The sequence below is a fragment of the Esox lucius genome, chromosome 12 (genome assembly GCF_011004845.1).
Source record: "Esox lucius isolate fEsoLuc1 chromosome 12, fEsoLuc1.pri, whole genome shotgun sequence".
Classification (NCBI taxonomy): Eukaryota; Metazoa; Chordata; class Actinopteri; order Esociformes; family Esocidae; genus Esox; species Esox lucius.
In genome coordinates, this window is record NC_047580.1 from 19,541,508 (window position 1) to 19,562,365 (window position 20,858).

Consider the following 20,858-nt stretch of genomic DNA (forward strand, 5'->3'; position numbering starts at 1 on the left):
GAGTTTAGACAGATTGGCTGTCACCCTTAAGTGATCACATTAGAATGTATGCGTTTTGAATGACTCAAGCCAGTGTGGAGAAAGTGTTTGCGTTTTTGTTGCTTGTTACAGGCTGTAATTCATGCTATATCAGAAAGTACAGCAAGGTTTCATGTTTTATACACTTGTAAAGATTGACATTTCTTAAATAATTGTGAAAGTAGTATTTGGTTTATAATTTGAAACATTTGCTTGTTTATGCTAGTAGTACAGTAGAGATCTTACATATTGCCCATTTAACCATTACTGAGTAGATACATATTTCATCACTTTTCCTATAGTTATCTTGCTTTTTGGCATGCAAATATACAGAAAAGATCAAATGTGTTACAGATGTGGTCTGTATCCTCACCGAGGACCTTTATGTAGAACCTCTAAGAACTGTGGAAAAATCCAACTGAACCAGCAAAACTTTACCTCATAATCAAGATTTTCTGAGCCAAAGATATTAAACTAATGATACTAAATGGATAACACTAATTAGAAAACAAAAAGACAGCCCTGGATTCAGGCCATTTAATGTGCAAATCAATTTGACCAAATAAGTCTAATTGCATACTAAATAAACAGATATTTGCTTTTGGCATTATTATTTTTAAAGCCATCCATATACACAATAAGAATCTTTTTCAACAATTTGGGCATTAGTAAACAACTTTTCTCAAACACTGTATATTCCCTTTAGCTCAAAAGCAATTGTAAACAGTTAGTACTCTGGAGATAGAGTATTTAGAGTCAGAGATATTGTGACTAAGGGTTAGTCTGAAGGCAGAGAAAGTACATTTCTGGGGTAACGAAAGATTTGGGACATATTCATTGCATGAATAACAACTGAATGAATACTTAAAATGTAGCTGAACACGTTTTGATAACACGAAATGAAAATCATTGATGTGAGACACAACAAGAGGGAAACAACAGTCCATCACTCAAAGACTTGAAGGTCAGTCAAACATTCATTGACATGAAATGTTTTCATAGGTGAAACAAGGTCTGACATGATTTTTCTTGATTTCAGCAAGTATTTAAGGCGGCTTTAAAAACCTGAAGAGCCCCTGATTCAAATCCCTGTGATGCTCTGTCAACTTCTTAGTCTCACATTCATGAAACTGATTCAGCTTTACTTGAATCTGATTCGTCTTTTTGCTACAGGGGTTCCTGACCCTGACAAACAAGTTGACATTTGCAGATATTCCTACAGGGGGCAGCAGTCTCTTTTGTGTAAGCAAGCTGTTAGTTGTCATTTTGTGTCGGAAGCACACATTATGAACAGAATAGTACCTGAGCTTTTTTGTGCACAAAGAAGCATAGATGCCAATGCATATAATTGCTTCTTGTTTCATGAGGTATGGTAAAATACAGTTGTTTTCATTGTTACTTCATGCACAAATCACATTTAACCATCATCAAATATTTAACCATGGACACAAACATCTCAAAAGTTATTTGTGAGATACACTGACAGAGTGATACAGATCTTCACTGTCCAGAAGGTAAGTCAATTTGTAAACAAGTGGTGCTCCAGAAACTTATTTTGTTTAATGAGTGTGCAACAAAATATATTATTTAGACTGGGACACTAGGACACCACAATGGATGGCTTCTGTTGATGTAAATCAGATTGTGTTAATCCAGTAACCCGAAACCTCTCTTTTTCTGTCTCTTTCTCATGATTGCGTCAACAAGACAAGGGCCGTATATTCTCAGGAATGCATGTTTGTCAGTATTGACTAAAAGTGATTTTGCATGAGCCAGTAGTAAATAATGTTATTTTTCTCTACCTAAAGCCACTTCCAAAGTAATTTGTTTGCACATCCAACCGGCCCCACAGCCGCAGACCACGTGTTACTCCCCAGAGTCTTAAACGGACTACAGTCAGGCATTGCAACAGACTTCAGGTGGGAAAACACTCACTTTCCATGGCCAATGGCACACTGGAGAAGTGTGCTCTATCACGGTTGAATCCCACTTGTAACAGTACCAGGCAGATGGCAGACAACATGCATGGCTTTGTGTGGCCATAGTGCAGATGTCAACAATAAGCACCCTGTGTTGGTGATGGGGTTATGGTATGGGCTACGGTCAATGAATACAGTTGCAACAATGACAGCTTGAATGGACAGAGATAGCGTGTGACAAGGTTCTGAGGCCCATTGCCATGCCATTCATTCACCATCATAATCTCATGTTATGCATGATACTGCACGGCCCCTTGTTGCAAGGATCTGTAAACCATCCTGGAAGCTGTAAATATCCCAGTTCTTCCATGGCCTGCGTGCTCACCAGATATCAGCCACGGAGCATGTTTGATTCGCACTTGATCAACATGTCCCACAGCATGTTTCAGTTGCTACAGAAACTTTGCACAGCCGTTTAAGAATCAGACACTATTCGACAGTCTGATTAACTCTGGGTGCAGGAGTTGCATTGCGCTGGATGAAGCAAATGGTGGTCACATTAGATACTGACTGGTGACGGAAATAGAAAGCCATGAAAGGCCACAGTACAGTTCCTCAAGACGGAGATGTACTTAAAAAGTAGAATGTTAATGCATGTACATTTTTGTTTGATTTTATTTATAAGAATCCTTAGGGATGACAAGACTTCTGTCACTTATCAGGGGATGGAAGTTTCCGCCCTCCTGCTTCGTCCAGCTTGCTTTGGATTGTGTGTGAGGATTTTAACCACTTGTCCATTGGCGCTGTGATCATGATCATCATCAAATAGCACATTCCGTGTCTGGATAAAAATTAACTGAAATCTCCATTTATGACCAATGTTGTTATTGCTATTGGTATGACCATGGTATTACCCTTGAGTTATGGAGATTCCTGGGTTTTCATACCATTTTGAGGACTAAAAAACTTCTTCCTGCATTTGAAAACACAAGACATAATCTGTTTGATGGGTGCTTAAAAATGTCCCCACCTTAACCAGGCATTTACCTCATTTGTATGATGCATTTCAATTGGTCAATCCACCTTCAACAAATTCCATGAAAAGAAAGTTGGTAGGAAGAGCTGGGCAATTAAATCTTGATACCAGACAGAAATTACATTCATACCCATTCATTCAACTTTAATTGTTTTGTACAATTCCAGATTCTACATAGATTACATTATTATCAAATCCAATTACTCCTTTTACCTTATTTTGCTGCAGATCACTATTATGGCAATAGTCATTAAGTTCAAATCAACTAAAGCTGTCATGAACCATCCTGAAAAAGACAAGTATATTCTCACACACTGAGAAAGATGGTTTGAGAGGTGAAGAATTCTCAAAGGATCACAGAGAACTGGCAAAGCCAGAAGTTGTCTCATCTCCATACAAATAATATATTTAGACATGTCAGAAGCCTCTACTTAAGCTAATTAACAAAAAGTTGTTTTTTTTGGAGGGCACAGAATGCCGAATGACAATCTAAACATATTTTATAAAATTTGTAATGTTCCCACTATTTTTGAAAATTTGGGATTCCATTTTACATTTTAGATTAAGCCTTCAATGCACTATAAGGGGCAGAACAATGTGTCCCATTCTACACTTACAGACCCTCAAAGGAAATCTCCATTTAAAACCATAAATCTGATGGACACACTTGTGCCAGTTTACCCGTTTCTACAATCCCACTTTGGTACCAATTAAGTGTAAGAGGCTCAGGGCTTATGTGCAATTGACTGGCGGTAGTGCAGTCATAACACCTCAAGTCTTCTTTGTCATGTTCAATGTCAGGATTTGAGAGAACCAAGAGCTGCCTGAATGCATTGCAGCACCTTCCATTCCTGAACCTTGGATAAAGTCTCATAAGGAACCATGCATGCGTCAGTGCGGAGAGTGAATGAGTCACAATGGGGTTCACCAAACCTGCCCCCTTCAGGCAGTGAGGATTGCTGTGTGGGAATTATTGTTAATAAATTACTTGGAGCTCCTAGCCCTCATCCTATCGCAGAACAACTTCTACAAGATACTGTTGGACAAGCATGTCCTGGCAAGGACAAACAGGACAGCAGTGTCTCATGCCAACCAGAAGTGCGGTACTCCATCCTTCTCGCTGTTGACCATGACCAATCCATACTAATTTAGCTCCCAGTTATTAGATCCACATCCAGCTTGCAATAGGAAATTCCTGGTTATTCCAAGTTGGGTGTGAATCTAGTCTTGAAGGGGGGCGCCTACTTCGGGGAGTGTAGAAAAACCACACAGGATCCATTGGCATCTTTCTAGCCTGTGGGTCTTAAGATCCCCTCCTTCAAAACCACCCGGATCACAGCTCTAGTTTCAGATAAGCATTCTGATTTTCTCTATGTTATCCAAGCACCCCCTTCCCTTTCATTGTCAGTGATCTCCAGTCAAACGAAGCCTGAAGCCAGCGTCATGTCAGTGTGCAACAGGATTCTAGCGTTCCAGCCATTTCCCTTGTTGCGAGGGTAGGAAGCTTTAGCTTAGCGGACAGCTAAACCGCTAACATGTTTCAACATACAAGTTAAACACACAGATGACCAACTTACAACGTTTTACTTATGCCTTTAAAAGATGACCAAAAAGATACATTTTATTTTATGATGGACAAACTAAAGGAAGTTGCCACTTTTGAACACCATTCCTTCCCAATTTAACCCTGGGTAGCTATTTGCAGAGAGTACAAACCTGAATCCTGTTTACAGTGCAAGGCTGGATAGTAAGGACTACAAAAGCTCATTCAAAATGGATTTAAATCTTTATTTAGCCTAATACAGTACAGTGCAAAAGATAATCTTAATCCAGTGTCAGATGGATGAATGCTGGGATGCACACAATAGGAAAAGTAGAGAACCGTTTGCAGTTTAGGCTGAGGGGTGAAACCCTTGACTAGCCTCTGCTGTGTGTCTGTGTCAGTAGGCTACAATAATACGAACTGTACCACCAATCTCATACGGATGGGTTTACAAACAATTATTCAATATAACACTTCAACATAAACAGAACTTCAGGTACAATATGTATCAGATTGAAAAGAAGGGGGTCTTTAAATATTTAGGCTTGACTTTAGAGACAGAATGTGTAACAAATCTTCGTGACTTGATAGCCGATGCCACTGCATTGCTCTCTAAGCATTGTAGGAGGAAGAAGAAACATTGCCACCGTGGCCTGTCCAGTTGGTGTGGACATACTTGCCAGGGTTGGACAGAAGTTCATAGGTATGCGCTCCGAAGTAGTCTCTCTGGGCCTAAAATGACGCACAGTGTTAATTAAGAGTCATCTCATAATATAGAAGAAAGGTATTATGATAGTAACACTATCATCGCAGGGTTTTAAAGTCCACCCATTTCACTGAACAGCCCCACACACAGACTCCTCTTAGCTAACGTTGACATGTGACAATACCAAGTCTACAACCCATTTAACCGTTTTACATATTGTCTTGTCAGAGCCTCTTACCGCTACGCATTAAAAATGTGTCGTCGCTTCCCCCCCTCCGGAACTACTTGTAAACAACAATGGGCCATTGGGGGAGGTTGTCCCTAAGCAGTGTATGAAGAGATGGTCTCTGTTGTATGGGTGTTACCTGGAGGAGGTTAGCCGGGAGCATGTCGTGTCGGTAGCCATCGTAGAAGGACAGGGCGGTAGTGAAACAGGGCATGGGGATCCCCTGCTGCACCCCAACGCTGACCGTCCGCCGCCACGAGTCCTAGAAAATGACAAACACAGGCACTGTTCAACGGAAGCACACGCAACAACCACTGCATGAGACAGAAGAAACCCTGCAGCCAACGACAACAACGACGTGAGGTGAATTCAGTTCAGTTTCAGGTTTTAGAAAATAATTGCTAAAGAAAATGGATGTATAACATTAAGCTGAGATTGTAAACGAGAGGCACATGACATTGATATAATCTACATTACAACATATTCCCACAAAGAAATAACCAATCAGCCCAACCATAATTCCCCTATGTGGGACGATGCATACTTACTACATTTGGATCGGATTTGGGTCCTGTAGATCAATGCTCTAGTATATTCATTTTATATTGGGGGGAAAAAAACAATTGCTTCCTCCATTTGCAATCTAGTATCAGCTTTTCCTCCCCAAATCCTAAGCTTAACCCTCAGAGGCAGAAATAAAACAAATACTTAAAATAAGCATCTTGGAACATAGGCCACTTTTCTTCCTCACTTTACCTGGCAGTCCTGAATTGCATTACTGAAGAAGTTATCTAACAGCAGATTCTGCAGCTCAGCGTCCCTGTCAAAGGCCTCTTTAATCTTCCCTAGGAAAACACTGTAGAAGAAAGCCAGGGAGAAACAGACACTGGCATCAGAGTTCAATGTATTACTTGGGCAATTGATTAATAGATAGCAGGTAATAAAATCACTTAAAATATGAAATCATGTTTTATCCTCATGCAAGTTTTTTTTCTTTAGACCTGTGTTAATATCATGATGCAACCACTGTAGTTTGTTATATTCCTTTTCTCTTTCTCACAAAATATATTTTCATATGGTAACAACAGTGGGTATATAAAAGAATCACCCCCCTTTAAAATAATCACATTTTGTTGCTTTGCAGCCTGAAATGAAAACGGACAAAAACTATTTGTTTTATTCAGCTGTATTTACAACTCATAACATCCAAGTGAAAGATATAATACAAACTTGTCAGAAAAAAAAAGTACAAATTAAAAAACAGAATCACTAAGATGGAAAAATAATCACCCTCCTAAAAATGACTTGTAAACCCAACCAGGTGTAGTTAATCACCTTCTCAATAGCACACAAAGCCAACTGACTTTCAACTGTGATCAGCTGTGATCATTTTGATTAGCTCAGCATGAAACAAGCTTTTCCTGAAGCATTTCAGTCCTTGGTAGTGCAACTGAAGAAAACAATCAACTATGGGAAGGCATTGTCAAAAGATCTCCGGGATAAAGTTGTGGACAGGCACAAGTCAGGAGATGGATACAAATTCAAAGGCTTTATCAGTGCCTAGAAGCACAGTGAAGTCTATTCTTAAGAAGTGGAAGGTATTTGGTACGTCGCTCCAAACTGGAAGAAAGCCAGGAGGAAACTGGTCAGAGAGGCTACCAAGAGGCCTACAGCAACTCTGAAGCAGTTGCAGGAATTCATGACAAAGAGTGGTCATTGTGTGCATGTGACAACAATATCACAAATTCTCCACAAATGTGGCTTGTATGGGAGGGTTGCAAGAAAAAAGCCACTGCTCAAGAAAGGCCACATGCAGTCACGACTGAGCTTTGCCAAAACGCACCTTGAAGATTCTACGGCCATGTGGAAAAAGGTGTTATGGTCAGATGAGACTAAAATATGTCCGGCCAAAATCCAATACAGCTCACCATCCAAATAACACCATTCCTACAGTAAAGCATGGAGGTGGTAATATCATGTTATGAGGTTGTTTCTCTGCAGCAGGAGACATGTTGGTGTTATATCTTTCACTTGGATGCACTGAGTAAATACAGCTGAATGAAACAAAAACTGTGTCTGTCTTCATTTCAGGCTGCAAAGCAACAAAATGTGATTATTTTAAAGGGGGATGATTCTTTTCTATACCCACTGTATTTCAGATGCACACTGATAAGTGTTACAAATGTCTTGTATGCAGCCATTAATTGTGGGTCTAACTGGGTGACATAACATTTTGGTAAGTGTCTAAATACAATGCCAATTGTCTATATACAGTTCCCAATTATGGTATGTTAAAAGCCCTAAGCCCTGAAAAACATGGGATCTTAAATGTAAGTAATTTGGCTGACATTTGACCGGGTATGGTAGGCGCCATGTTCTAACACATTACCATTCTTATACACCTCACCTCCGGATGATGCAGCCTCCTCTCCACATCAGGGCAATGGCCCCATAGTTCAGAGACCAGCCAAACTCTTTTGCTGCCTGTCTGAGAAGCATGAAGCCCTGAGCGTATGAGATGATCTTGGAGGCATAGAGGGCCTGAATAGGACACAGAGCAAAATCACCTGTTTGTAATTTAATTATTAACACTGAGGATGGTGATCTAGGACAGACAAATAATTATTTACAGAAAACCATTTTAAACAAATGATTAGTGAATATTGTTCTATGGACACCAGTTTAACCAGTTTAACTGATGTATTGTATAATACATTTGAAACATTTAGCAGACTGCCAGGGCACAATGCCAGATGTTTTATATTTTTCAGCTCCGGGATACAAACCAGGAACTTATAGTTTATTGCACAAACACTAACCACAGACACTCAGATTATTTATTTGTTGGCTACATGAATAACAGGTTTTAAGCAACTCTATAATATCCTTCAAAAAAAAAAATCCCCCCCAAATTTTTTTTTAAAGCTGGGATAATAAACAATAACACAGAATTGAACAGAATTAATTGTAATTTTATGTGCTGACCTACCCCACTAAAATGAATTATGTCCAAACAGAGCTCATAACTGAGCCAGAGTCCAAAACTGACACCTAAAATGAAAGTGACATTTGCAACTAGCTATTGCATGACTCAACATTTTGTATTTTTTCATCTGATTACAAATTAAAACAAAATTCTGATTGTTCTCAGCTATTGTTGAGAAAACATGACAAGATTTATTATTCGTGATATATGGACAAACACTTTCCCTCCATTTGTTGATATAGTACTTTTTTTGGATCTCCTTTTTATGCAGTGGCCAAAAAACAAAACAAAAAAAGTAATCAGTAACATGTCTACCTTTCGGATGTCCTCGAGGAACGAGGTCTTGTCCCCGTTGAACTTGGCTCCCTGGGGCCCACCAAGGCTCCTGCTGGCCTTCATTCTCTCATCCTTCAGGGCTGACAGACATCTGGCAAAGACAGCTTCTCCTGTGGAGGCAAACAGCAGGAGGGAGGATTAGATAGATGGAGGGGGGCAGACTTATTGTTTACAGAAAAACATGTTCTTTAGCCACAAACCAGGTAATGGTTATTTGGCACAAACTGGAGAAAACAGCTGAAGAGGAAATCAGGTAGTAGCGAGGAAAAACTCCCTTACAAATGTATGAATGTCTTTCAAATCGATAAATCCTAGCAGGTTTTGTGCTCATTCAGTATATGTTTTGGACTAATTCAATATGCAGGGCCCTGAAAAATATTCACCCTGTCCAAATTTGAGCATTCCTGCCAGTTAAAGACTTTCAAAAGTGGTTTGGTCATTAGTAGCCTTTTCTTCTCATCCAGAAAAGGACAATTTTCTACAGACCATTTCTAAATGTTAGGGAAAAATTCAATCCATCCTCAAGTTTTCACACTGTCAACCATCAGATCCTTCTCTACACTCTCTTCAAGGTGTCACCCCTCTGAGCCTCGGTCCTCTCTAGGTTTCTCCCTAAATTTCAGCCTTCTTAGGGAGTTTTTCCTAGCCACTGAAATTCAACAGTACTGTTGTTTTCTTCTTGGGGTTTAAGACTGGGTGTTTTGTTAAAGCACTTTGTGACAACTGCAGATGTAAAAAGGGCTTTATGAATACATTGGCTTGATTGATGGTCTCAGGATTTGCACAACCATTCGATTGCATCCTAACTAGCAGGCTGATCCCCCCCACAGGATGTGGACAGGGTCTTTGTTTGTCCTACCGGCTCTCACCGGAGGGCACAGTTCCAGGCCATTTCTTCTCTCTTCACACCAACTGAATTGGCGCCTTCATATCCTCACGTGATCTCTCCAACCATTGCGATGCGGATGACGACTACTCTACTCTTTCCCACCTTCTGACATGGTGTCTCATTCCCAGGTACAAAGAACTTCTTAATAACAAAGACAGTTGAACATTATGTCCACAGTCCCAATGGCCACGTTTAGGCGAGACCAAGCATGTTCGCTCAACATATTAATTTTACTCAAAGATTCTAATGTGAAAGATATGCCTGATGTGGTTTTTCCCGATATGAAAAACACAAGATGCAGCATCCAGTATATTTCTGGGCTTTGTCTTTTTCAACTGCACTCAGACTTGGAGAAGTAACCTGTTCCATGGAGGTTCCTCCGCAATAGGATTACGCTATTTGCCTAAGATGAGCAGACAGACTAATAATACCAGTAGGCTACAGCACTTCTTCTAGCCGTTCTCCTCCTCCACCTCAAATCACCTAACAATTAGACAAGGTACAATGAAGCCGATATGAACATACATTTCACAAATCAAGTTTCTTGTTGATTTTCAAGCAATCTGAACAAAGAGCCTTTTGCGAGCTAAATAAGACATTGTTTGTAGGTAAAACGGAGCCATGAGAGCCACTTCTCAGAAAAAGCCCAACAATATATGAAGGTATGGCGTTTCGATAAACTTATGCTCCGGGTAGAATAAACAAATCTTTTTGCCACTACCACTCAATCTATTCCTGTCATGGATTTGGCAATACACTTACATCATATCTTCACACTAATATCTTCACAGCTAATCCAGGGGATGATTTGAACAAAATACATTTAATTACCCTGTTATTATTTATTATTCTTTCTGTAAATTGATTGATTGTTAAGAAAATGTAAATTGACTGCATGGAACGTTGTACAAAAAAAGAAAAAGATTGAGGCCAAATGTTCTCAAATCTTAAAAAGACAAAATATATTTTAGTGTTCTCCATAAATTGACTTGTTGCCAATAAAAAAGTACTGCACATAGGTGCAAAAGGTACCTCTCCCTAACTTAAACTCTGTATTTCTGGGCCAACCACAAGACAAAATTATGCTACGACTTAGCACGACTGACGAACATTCTATTGTAAAAGCATTATATTGCCACATTTAAAGAAGTCCCAGCACACAATGATGAAAAGAAATGTTGGGAAAGCATGACTTGCGCAATATTGCCACAGTGACACAATCCAATTTCGAGAGGAGGAAGAAAAAGAAATAAAACTACACATTTTCCATTAGAACTTCCTCAAGTTGTCTGAACTGCAAGAGAGTGTGACAACCACATTATATTACCAATGTGTTTGCAGTATTACCCCCTTCTATTATCCATAGCTCTTCTTAGGCCTTTTTATATATCTTTTCTCGACTGTGTTTGTTCGACTTTTGTGAATCTGCCTATAAAAGGTATTTATGTAATACACTGAATTGATTGTGTTGTTTACAGAGTTTTATCAGAGTAGAAAGTTCTGGGAAGGAGAAGGTACAAACTTTCCCCAACTGTTTAAGTAACAAATAATGATGCTACATCCACTAAAAAAAAGCCTGCACATTGTCATCCATCACATCCACAAAAATTATGGTAAATACAGGTATTGTAATACTTCATTTTAAACATTTAAAAAGTATACTTTGTATCATTGAATTGTCAGGTTAGCCCTCACACGGAATCCCCCAAAGAAAGACAGAGGAAAAATGCTGTGTCACACTGAGTAAGGCTAAGCAAATCACCCGACTTAGTATGGAATGCAACTCTATTGAGGTGAAATTCAGCCTCACAAGCCTGCCTGTCCAGCATGTCCACGTTCCCCACTGGGCCATGGCCACTCACACCAGCTCTTCGCTTTGACAACGAGCCCTTTGTCCTCCCTTTATCAACCTATAATTTACACAGGATCCCCCCCATTCCTGATGATCCAGGACACATGCAAACAAAAGCCCACAATGGATAATAGAGAAAAAGCTGTTTGTACAGCAGTGTTGTTTTTCAATTTTGGGTTACGTCGTGAGTGTCAAGTGTCTGCCAGCCTGATCATATATTCTCATTTAGGTGTGTCTCCACTCCTATTAGCTGGAGCCAGCTTTGTCCTTGAATAACCAGACACCACCTGACACTACCTTTATGACACACTGCCCATAGCAGCAGACTCAGAGAGCATAGAAAATCCCCCTTATGTCACTTGAGATTAGGTGGTTTAACTAGAAAATCCTCCAATCTTCTTAGCAGGCAGCAAACACTTCTTTGATCAGTTAATGTGGCTAAACATTCACAGGAATAGATAGGCTGTTGGTGCCTTTGAAAAATGCTCTTTCTTGAAAAATGTTCAGTGTCAGGAGCAAAGATTTCAAAACCAGGGTATTACAGAGAAGAACATTTTAAAAATTACAACGTTTCAGCTATGGTGAAATGTTTGAACAGTATTTTTCCACATTTCCTTTACTGTATATGCACTTGCTGTTTTTCGGGCATGAATATATTAAATTATTTAGCATTTAAACACTGGCTGCTCATTAAAAAAAAATGAATACTCTCATACTCAGTGTTTTGAAGAAAATGTTGGGTCATAGTATCTGAACTACTGAAATAAGATGAGATTATTTTTGTTTTCCAAGGTCCTAATAAATCATGACTAGATTGCCTATCTTACAGTAAGTTTCTATATGTTTTTTTTTTTCTTCCTGAAAACAAACCATGTACAATTTTGGCCCTGCTAAGAACATCAGTTTTTGTCTAACAGGGTAAGGAAGTAGCCACACTGCTAAACAGTAACTTACCCAAATAAGAACAAAACATTTTGATTGGATAAAAAATATCAGCAAACAAGCTGTGGTGCTACTTTCAACTTCGGTAAACCTTCAAAAATGGACACCAAGATTACTGGTCTTACCGATCAGGGTTACTGGTGAGCCGTACTCTAGAGCTGAAATGGCTGTCCACTTCCCTGTGCCTTTCTGCCCAGCAGCATCGCGGATTTTAGGCAACAGGTGAGTACCATCGGCATCCCTGAACTTCAGGATGCCAGCTGTGATCTCAATAAGAAAGGAGTCCAATTCTGTCTTGTTCCAGTTATCAAAAGCCTGAGGGAGACCAAAGGTCAGAAGTAAACTAAGCAACTGAGCTACTTCACATCAGACAGGCGCTATAGAAGCCACTTCATTAAACGGTCAAGTTTATGTAATTCAAGTTACGATAAAACATTCAGTCTTTGTTTTCAGATCCTAGTTGGTTGAGTGAAAAGCAGTCATCAGTAATGTCTGGAATGGCTCACCTGTGCCATCTCATCATGGTCCATACCCAGGACATCCTTCATAAGGTGGTAGGCCTCACAGATCAGCTGCATGTCCCCGTACTCAATCCCATTATGGACCATCTTTACAAAATGGCCTGCACCCTCATCACCGACCTATCAAAACAGACCAATTAAATGCTTTTTTAAAATTTTGTGCCAACTACTGACAATTTTTTTTTACAAACATTTGCTCACCCAGTCACAGCATGGTTCTCCTGTTCCAACTTTGGCAGCAATGCTTTGAAAAATGTCCTTTATATGTGGCCTGTAGAAGTAAAATAAATACCATATTGTAATCATATTGACAGTTGACATATAAACAGTGTGAAAGCTTAAAATTACAGTATAATTAAGTGGTCATTCGTTATAATAATCAGTGTCTGACTCCACCCCTTTTGACTTGATCGAAGGCCGTTTGCACATGGTAGATGTGGTCGGAAGGAGACTTTTTGGACCGAAATGAGAAAACATTCAACATGCATGGTTGTCTCTGTCTTCAGGTGGGGTCACAGTTTTTCTGGACTCCCCATATCAGTCCCTAGTTTGGGCACTCTTATAATCTTCACATGACAAAGTCTGAGGAGGACTGGCCACCCTCAAGTTTCGGCGGACATAAAAACGGCTTTAGAAAAAGAAATCTGATTGAAATAACAGGTGCCTTTTGCATTCCCCACCATGGCCTTCAAATATCATCAGTGGAAAATATAAGTTGAGTTTGGTATCATCTGAAGCCCCCTCTCCAGACCAAAAATACCTTTCCTGACCATTGCAAGTATGCAAAGACAACATTCAAATCAAAAGGGACATCAAAAGGGCAGTCAGAATTAACAGGCATTACAAGCAGTGTCCTAAATGGCCCCGCTGTAAGGCCCCTATCTGAAAGGTAGACCAACCATCAACCATCCATAGCAGAGAGACGCGCCGCTCCAAAAACTAACCAGGCCTCTTTGTGTCCGCCTGGCATCAGCGAGGGTCCGTAGCGAGCACCATCTTCTCCTCCGCTGACGCCACTGCCCACAAACAACAGGTCACGCTCCTTCAGACTCCTGCAACGCCGCTACGGAGACGCAGGCACGCAGAGTGGACACAATCAGACATCAGACCACACTGGACACTACCACAGATGTGAAATAGTGCTTTTGCCAACTCACTGTTGTGTCTCTATATTCGGAATTGCCGCCATCAATGATAATGTCCCCAGCCTCCAGAAGAGGGACCTGTGAAAGAAATCGCATGGTTAACAATCATCTACCATTAATATACGCTGGTTAGCAGAAGGCTCAATCCAAAGTAATTTAAGCCTTTTGGTCCATAACAGACATCATTTCCATTAGAACACTTGTTGACTGGTGGACATATTGGAAGAAAGTCATCCAATGGTCAACAATATGAATTTTGGGATATAGACAACATTACAAGTTACATGACTCAGTATTGAATTAAAAAGATCCCTCAAATTTGAACTCACAACCTATGGATTTAGAGTTTGCAGCGTTTCTCTGTGACCAACAGACAAGCCAGTAACTAGACTAAAACCTCATGGGACAAAGACACAATGTCCAGAGAAAGTCCTAACATTGTTTAGTTTAAGTGCTAAAGGGTACTTGAAGAGGTTCATACATAAATGAAAGCCCCCAAACATCACATAGTTAAAAGTAGTTTTGTAAGGAGAAGTGGGCAAAACATGTAAGAAGCTAATGTACGTGCCTCTTCATTTAACATAAAAGGTTAAAACAGTTACAAGAAACAGACAGATTTTAATATATAACAGAGCATGAACGCAAACTAACAGTAACTTGCAGCCCCCGTCTGGAAAGTACATGAATTTTAGTTTTTCCATGTTCCAGAGCCAATGCTAACCAATAAGCTGGAACGATTATCCTCCAACATTTTGATCCAACAGATTTCTGTGCCAATGCATCACATAGCCTACTGATTGGGCAGACAGGTTGCCAAAGGTAAATTCTAAAAAAATATTCCTATAACTGGACCTGCTGAAAGCATCATATATTACCGGTGACGACACAGTATAAGAAGTAAAAATGTCCCCAGACTGGTTACCATGCGATAATATTTCTGGAAAATAAGAGTAAGTTACCAGAGATTTGAAACCCTGAGTCTAAATATATCAAGTTCTATATATAGTGGCATTCTAATCCTTCATATGCACCTAAGCCATTACCTGATTTGATTCACCAAAAAAGGAAGACTGACAACCACAGCAGGACTAAAATTCTGTAGTGTTGTTCTGTTTATACAACTGACCAGCTTATCGATGAAGTCGTCAACTGCCTGGCCAGCTTTGACAAGCATCAATATCCTTCTGGGCTTCTTCAGCTTGGCCACCATGTCCTCCAAGGACTCAGCTCCTATTATTTTAGTGCCTTTCGCCTCATTGGCCAGAAAATCGTGCACTTTGGAGACAGTGCGGTTGTAGGCACAGACCTGTAAATGCAATAAATTAGATCAGGCTAAAACATTTCACTAACTATTCCAGGTTAAAAAAGTTGCCTGAATTTTGCAACTTAGACCAAAGTCATTGTACCATAGAAAGATTGACTACCATTTATGTAGGAGTAAAGTAAACGTTACTAAACGTAACGGAAACAAACTGTGATGACACTTACCACAAAGCCATGATCATTCATATTCAGGATGATGTTTTGTCCCATCACAGCCAAACCAATCAACGCAATGTCTGCTCTGTGGAAAGAAGGAATGAAGTATGTTTGTCAAAAGTCCTGGGGCCGCACATTTCAGTCCTGGGGCCTCATATCAACATTGCATAGAAAATAGCCCTATTCTTAAATTCGATGCAACATTTTTGAATGTAACATAAAAAGGTGTGATTTATCAAACAATCCTATGAGTGTTGTAAGCATATCAGGAAAAGAACACCCTTGATGAATACCAATTGATAGCCTCAGTGTTCATGCTACGTAAAAAGGCAACAATTAATTGTACCATATCTTCAAAATCATCCTTCTAAAGCCTGTGGGGAAAAACAATACCGTATCAAAAGAAGACTATAAAGAAATTAAGAGGCATTTTGATGTGGTTTGTTTAACCAGTAAACACTACAATGTTGCAACAAAACCATTAGGACATTTCAAGCGACCTCTTTATTAGGTATGCACCATGCAACAAAGCATGTGTCACTGCAAGCTGGTTCCAGAAATATGACAATGCCAGCAGTTTACTCAAATGGCCCACACAGTTCCTAGTTCTAGAATCCAATTGACTACGTTTGGGATGAGGGATGTTTGCAACATGATTGTGTGCCCAAAAAATGTGCAGGGACTGATGCTATCGGATCAGCATGAATGAAAATCTCTTGTTGAACCCATGCCGCAAATAATTTGGGCTGTCCCAGAGGCAAAAGGGGGTCCTTACCCGATACTAGATAGGGGTACCTAGTAACGTGACGACGGAGTGTATAGCCTACTATAAATGACTCAACTATCCCCAGTCACCCACACACCCTGAAAAGTTCCCTTGTGTAACCTCCCTTGTGTAACCTAGGTGTCTACACCATCCATCAGTGGCTGTTGTACACATTACAAATGACCTACAAATTGACTAAGTCTGTACTGTTCGCATACCTACATTTTTGGCAATCTAGAACCCTCTAGAGCTGTTCCGCTGATGGTTGGCAAACCCCTCAACTTCAACCTGTTTTTTCAATGTTGTAGGGTAAGTGTATGAAACTGAACTTTTGCTGAAGAATACACCCAAAACCCCAGGGATGAATCAACAGGCTCATCCTGGCTTGATGAAATGCCAGACTGATCGACAAAGTCCCACTTCGATGGGAATTGGAATGCCATGTATTCTGTGTTTGCCTTTCTTAAATTGGTTTAAATATGTACAAAAACAAACTCTTTTAAAAATGCAATATGAGTCAAATCTTCCATCGCAGCAACACAAGCTACCTAACATTTGATTTCCCAGTACATTTATATATTAATTTCTCCCAACTTCTGTGACATTAAATTCATTTTTACCTCCTTGGTTTTTATTACAACAAATTCCAGAGGACTCAGGACAGTCAATGTCAATAAATGGGTCTTCAAATGTACATCAGGTATGGGTCTGGTTCTTATGCTCTTCACTAAACAAGGAAGTACCAACAATAATCCTTGTTTGCTGGAAGGAAGATAACTAATTCTGATTCTAAAAGAAGAGGAACTTAAGTGTTACTTTTTAACCCTACTTTGAAATCAGAATTGAACTAAGGTACTTTGGTAACTCCTTTAACCCTATATCATAGGAAAGGGATTAGGGTCAATTCATTGATTCATTCATTCATTCATTCATTCATCTGTGCCCTATGCAAGCCAAGGATGAATTTTGATATGAATTTACGTCACCCTTGTTCTGGCGTTTTGGTTAAGATGTACTGGTTGATAAGTCAAGTTCTGAATAAGAACGTCTGCTAAATGACTGAAATGTATACTGTATACAACCTTAGCCAGTAGCTGATAGACTAATAGGTGGTACAGTATTGGCTAACTAACGTTAGCTAGCTAACTAATAGCCAGCAACAATCAATGACATAACGAACAAGCCATTGAAAAGGTGCTCAGTTTTTAAAGCGATAAGTGCAATACTCACTCTGCCATGTCTCCGGTAAGAAAAATAATATTTGTCTTCAAGTGATACACACACACACACACTCCAAATAACTTTTTCAAGATGCGAGTACTTCCTCGTTCTTACACGTCTAGCCAAGCCAAAGGACTGCCCGTGTCAGATGACGTCATGTAGATCAAGCCACGTTTTTCTTGATTTCTTATTCGTGCAGAACAACTGAGCAGAGATGTCTCTTATCTCATTGGTTTAAACCCCGGAATTTACATTACGTTGTTACACACCCACACCACAGATGCAGAAGAACTAGATAGGCCACCGGATGTAGATATCTGAAGTCGTATTTTTCTGAGTCGGGGGCGGTCGGGAGAAAAAATAGCGGAAGTGATGGTTTAGTCTGATCGCGCTAGTGAGTGTAGTCAGAGATTGTTAGTAAGAGAATCAATCAACTAAGGTTAAAAAAATGTAGAGTTTTAAACTTTAACTTATTTTTCTATGCCCAATATCATGATATCCAATGTGTGGAAAACCTGCTACGTTGAAGCAAATCCCAATGTACTCTGGACAGTCAATGTCGAGTTATGTGTCTTCCAACGCTCATCCAATGCGAAGCACATCTGATGCTGCCTTTATTCACTTGCACAATTCGACATATCCAGTACATCATACCAAATTGGCATTGTATCAGTTGATGTTAAATGAGTGGTAAGAGTATGTCCTATTCATTAATTTACGGTAAAAGTGCATATGGGAGTTGTATAATGCAGTATTTTCTATTAGCAGTTAAGTTAGATTGCTTGATGTGGCCACAGTCCTGTTAGTCTTTGTGAGGCAGGTGCGTCATTACTTATGGTCACAGCACAGGGAGAACATTTTCAGGTGGCAGTATAATTTGGTCATGACTGACCTGTAGTGTCCAACTGCCCTCCTTCTGCCTGAGGACACTTCCTGAGCATAGCTTATTTGCCTTTCTGCAGACCATACAGTGGACAGACCCAAACCAGGCGGGCTAAAGGAGGTGATTGATGTGTAGTCAGGTCATTATAGAATGGGAGATTTTTATTTGTTTTCAGTTACCATAGGTTTAAATCCACTGGTGGACCTTTCTGGTGATTGTTGTGATGTTGTCCTCCCACTTGGCATTGCAAGATTATGGACCTTAGGAATTTGACCCGGTGACCGGTGTGGGAGGAGTCAGCAGTGATCTTGCCTTCATGTTTTGTAGTCCATAACGTTTACATGCAAAATGATTACTTTCTGCTCAATGCCAAATGACTACCCTGTTGTACAATGCAAAGTACACTAACATTGTACACTGATGAGCCAAAACATTATGATGATCTCTTTAATATGCTGTTGGTCCTCCGCGTGCCACCAAAAGAGTGCATCTGGTATATCTGGTCTGCAACAATGTTTAGGTAGGTGTCACATTGACATCTACATGAATGTCTGGACCCAGGGTTTCCCAGCAGAACATTGCCCAGAGCATCAAACTCCACTGTCTTGTCATCTTCACACTGGAGTCATCACTTCCCCAGGTAAAATGCACACACGTACACAGCCGTAAAAGAAAACGTGACTCATCGGACCAGGTGTCCTTCCACAGTTCCAAGGCCTTGTTCCAACGCTCACATGCCCATTGTAGGTACTTTCGACGGTGGACAGGGGTCATCATGGGCACTCTGACCGGTCTGCCACTACGCATCCCCATATGAAGCAGGGTCAGATGAATTGTGTGTTGTGACACATTCCTCCCCTAACCATCATGAAAAGTTTCTGGGACTTGTGCAACAGTTGACCATCTGTTGGTTCGGATCAGTCGGGATAGCCTTCATTGCCATCTCACATCATTGAGCTTTGGGTGCCCCAACCCCCTGACACTTGCTTACCCCTCCCAGAACCACTGTCGGTAGGTACTCACCACTGCTGACCAGGAACACCCCACAAGCCTTGTCATTTCTGAGATGCTCTGACCCAATCATCTGGCCATAACAATTTGACCCTTGTCAATGTCTCAGGTCTTTATTCCTGCCCATTTCTCCTGCAACCAACATGTTAACTACACAAACTGATTGTTTCCTTGCCATCTAATCTACCCAGATCTTGACATGTACACGTGTTTAGAGTTGATCAATGTTATTCACTTCACCTGAATTGTCATAATGTTTTGGGTCATCAGTGTAATCTTGGATCATAGCCCACCTACTTTTTCCCTGAGATTTGGGGGCATTGGGCCGAACTAAAGATTGCTCAGTATCCACACTCAGCCAGTCACAGAACGAGTGTTTTGTGAATTGTTAACAACAAAAAACATTTCTTTGAAATGCAGTGACCTCCCCTTATTTATTTTTCTGAGGACTGCATTTCATTCCAGGCATATAGAAAGAAACAGTAAGACAAATTTGCTGTTCTATAATAGGATTGCAGGATTTATTTTCTTTCGGCTTTGGGTGTTTTTTTAAATACCTTTTTCTGTTCAACTGATCCCATAAAGCTTTTCAGTTACACTTATGAAGTCAGTGCTGTGAGTGTTCCATCTGCAGATTTCTACTTCAAGCAGGTTTTAAATATATTTTGTGTTTGGGGTCATTATCGGGCTAAAACAAAGTTTTTGCCAATCAGTCAAAGGCCAATTTTAAGACCTCCTATTATGGTCAAAGTGTGTAGTTTGGTGCCAGAAGCTAAACACTTCACCATATTTCTTTCTTTAATAAGTATTTGATCACCTACCAACCATTAAGCTCTCATAGACCTGTTAGTTTTTCTTTAAGAAGCCCTCCTGTTCTCCAATCATTGCCTGTATTAACTGCTCCTTTTTGTACTCGTTACCTGTATAAAAGACACCATCCATCCATCATCTACCGCTTATTCGGGTCCGGGTTGCGGTGGCAGCAGTCTAAGCAGAGATGCCCAGACTTCCCTCTCCCCAGACACTTCCCCCAGCTCTTCCGGGGGGACACCGAGGCATTCCCAGGATATTATTATTATTATTATAGTCCCTCCAGCGTGTCCTAGGTCTTCCCCAGGGTCTCCACCCGGTGGGACGGGACCGGAACACCTTCCCCGGAAGGCGTTCCGGAGGCATCCGAAACAGATGTCCAAGCCACCTCAGCTGACCCCTCTCAATGTGGAGGAGCAGCGGCTCTACTCTGAGCTCCTCCTGGGCGACAAAGGGCAGCCCTGCCGGAGTCCAACATGCACTGGGAACAAGTATGACTTACTGCCGGCAATGCGGACCAAGCTCCTGCTTCGGTCGTACAGGGACCTGACAGCCCTTAGCAAAGGACC

At 40.5% G+C, this 20,858-nt stretch overlaps 1 protein-coding gene across 1 annotated transcript; it reads right to left on the bottom strand.

The window, feature by feature from the left end:
• Nucleotides 1-4,826: 4,826 nt before the first annotated feature.
• On the bottom strand, nt 4,827-17,730 carry pgd (phosphogluconate dehydrogenase). The gene is made up of 13 exons (XM_010891774.3): nt 17,595-17,730; nt 15,608-15,683; nt 15,246-15,425; nt 14,132-14,197; nt 13,919-14,037; nt 13,176-13,245; nt 12,960-13,094; nt 12,579-12,768; nt 8,750-8,880; nt 7,856-7,989; nt 6,205-6,304; nt 5,588-5,710; nt 4,827-5,248 (listed from the first exon to the last, which is right to left on the bottom strand). The coding sequence occupies exons 1-13, from the start codon at nt 17,600-17,602 to the stop codon at nt 5,129-5,131; spliced, it is 1,452 nt and encodes a 483-aa protein (XP_010890076.1). The 5' UTR covers nt 17,603-17,730; the 3' UTR covers nt 4,827-5,128.
• Between the last annotated feature and the right edge of the window lie 3,128 nt (nt 17,731-20,858).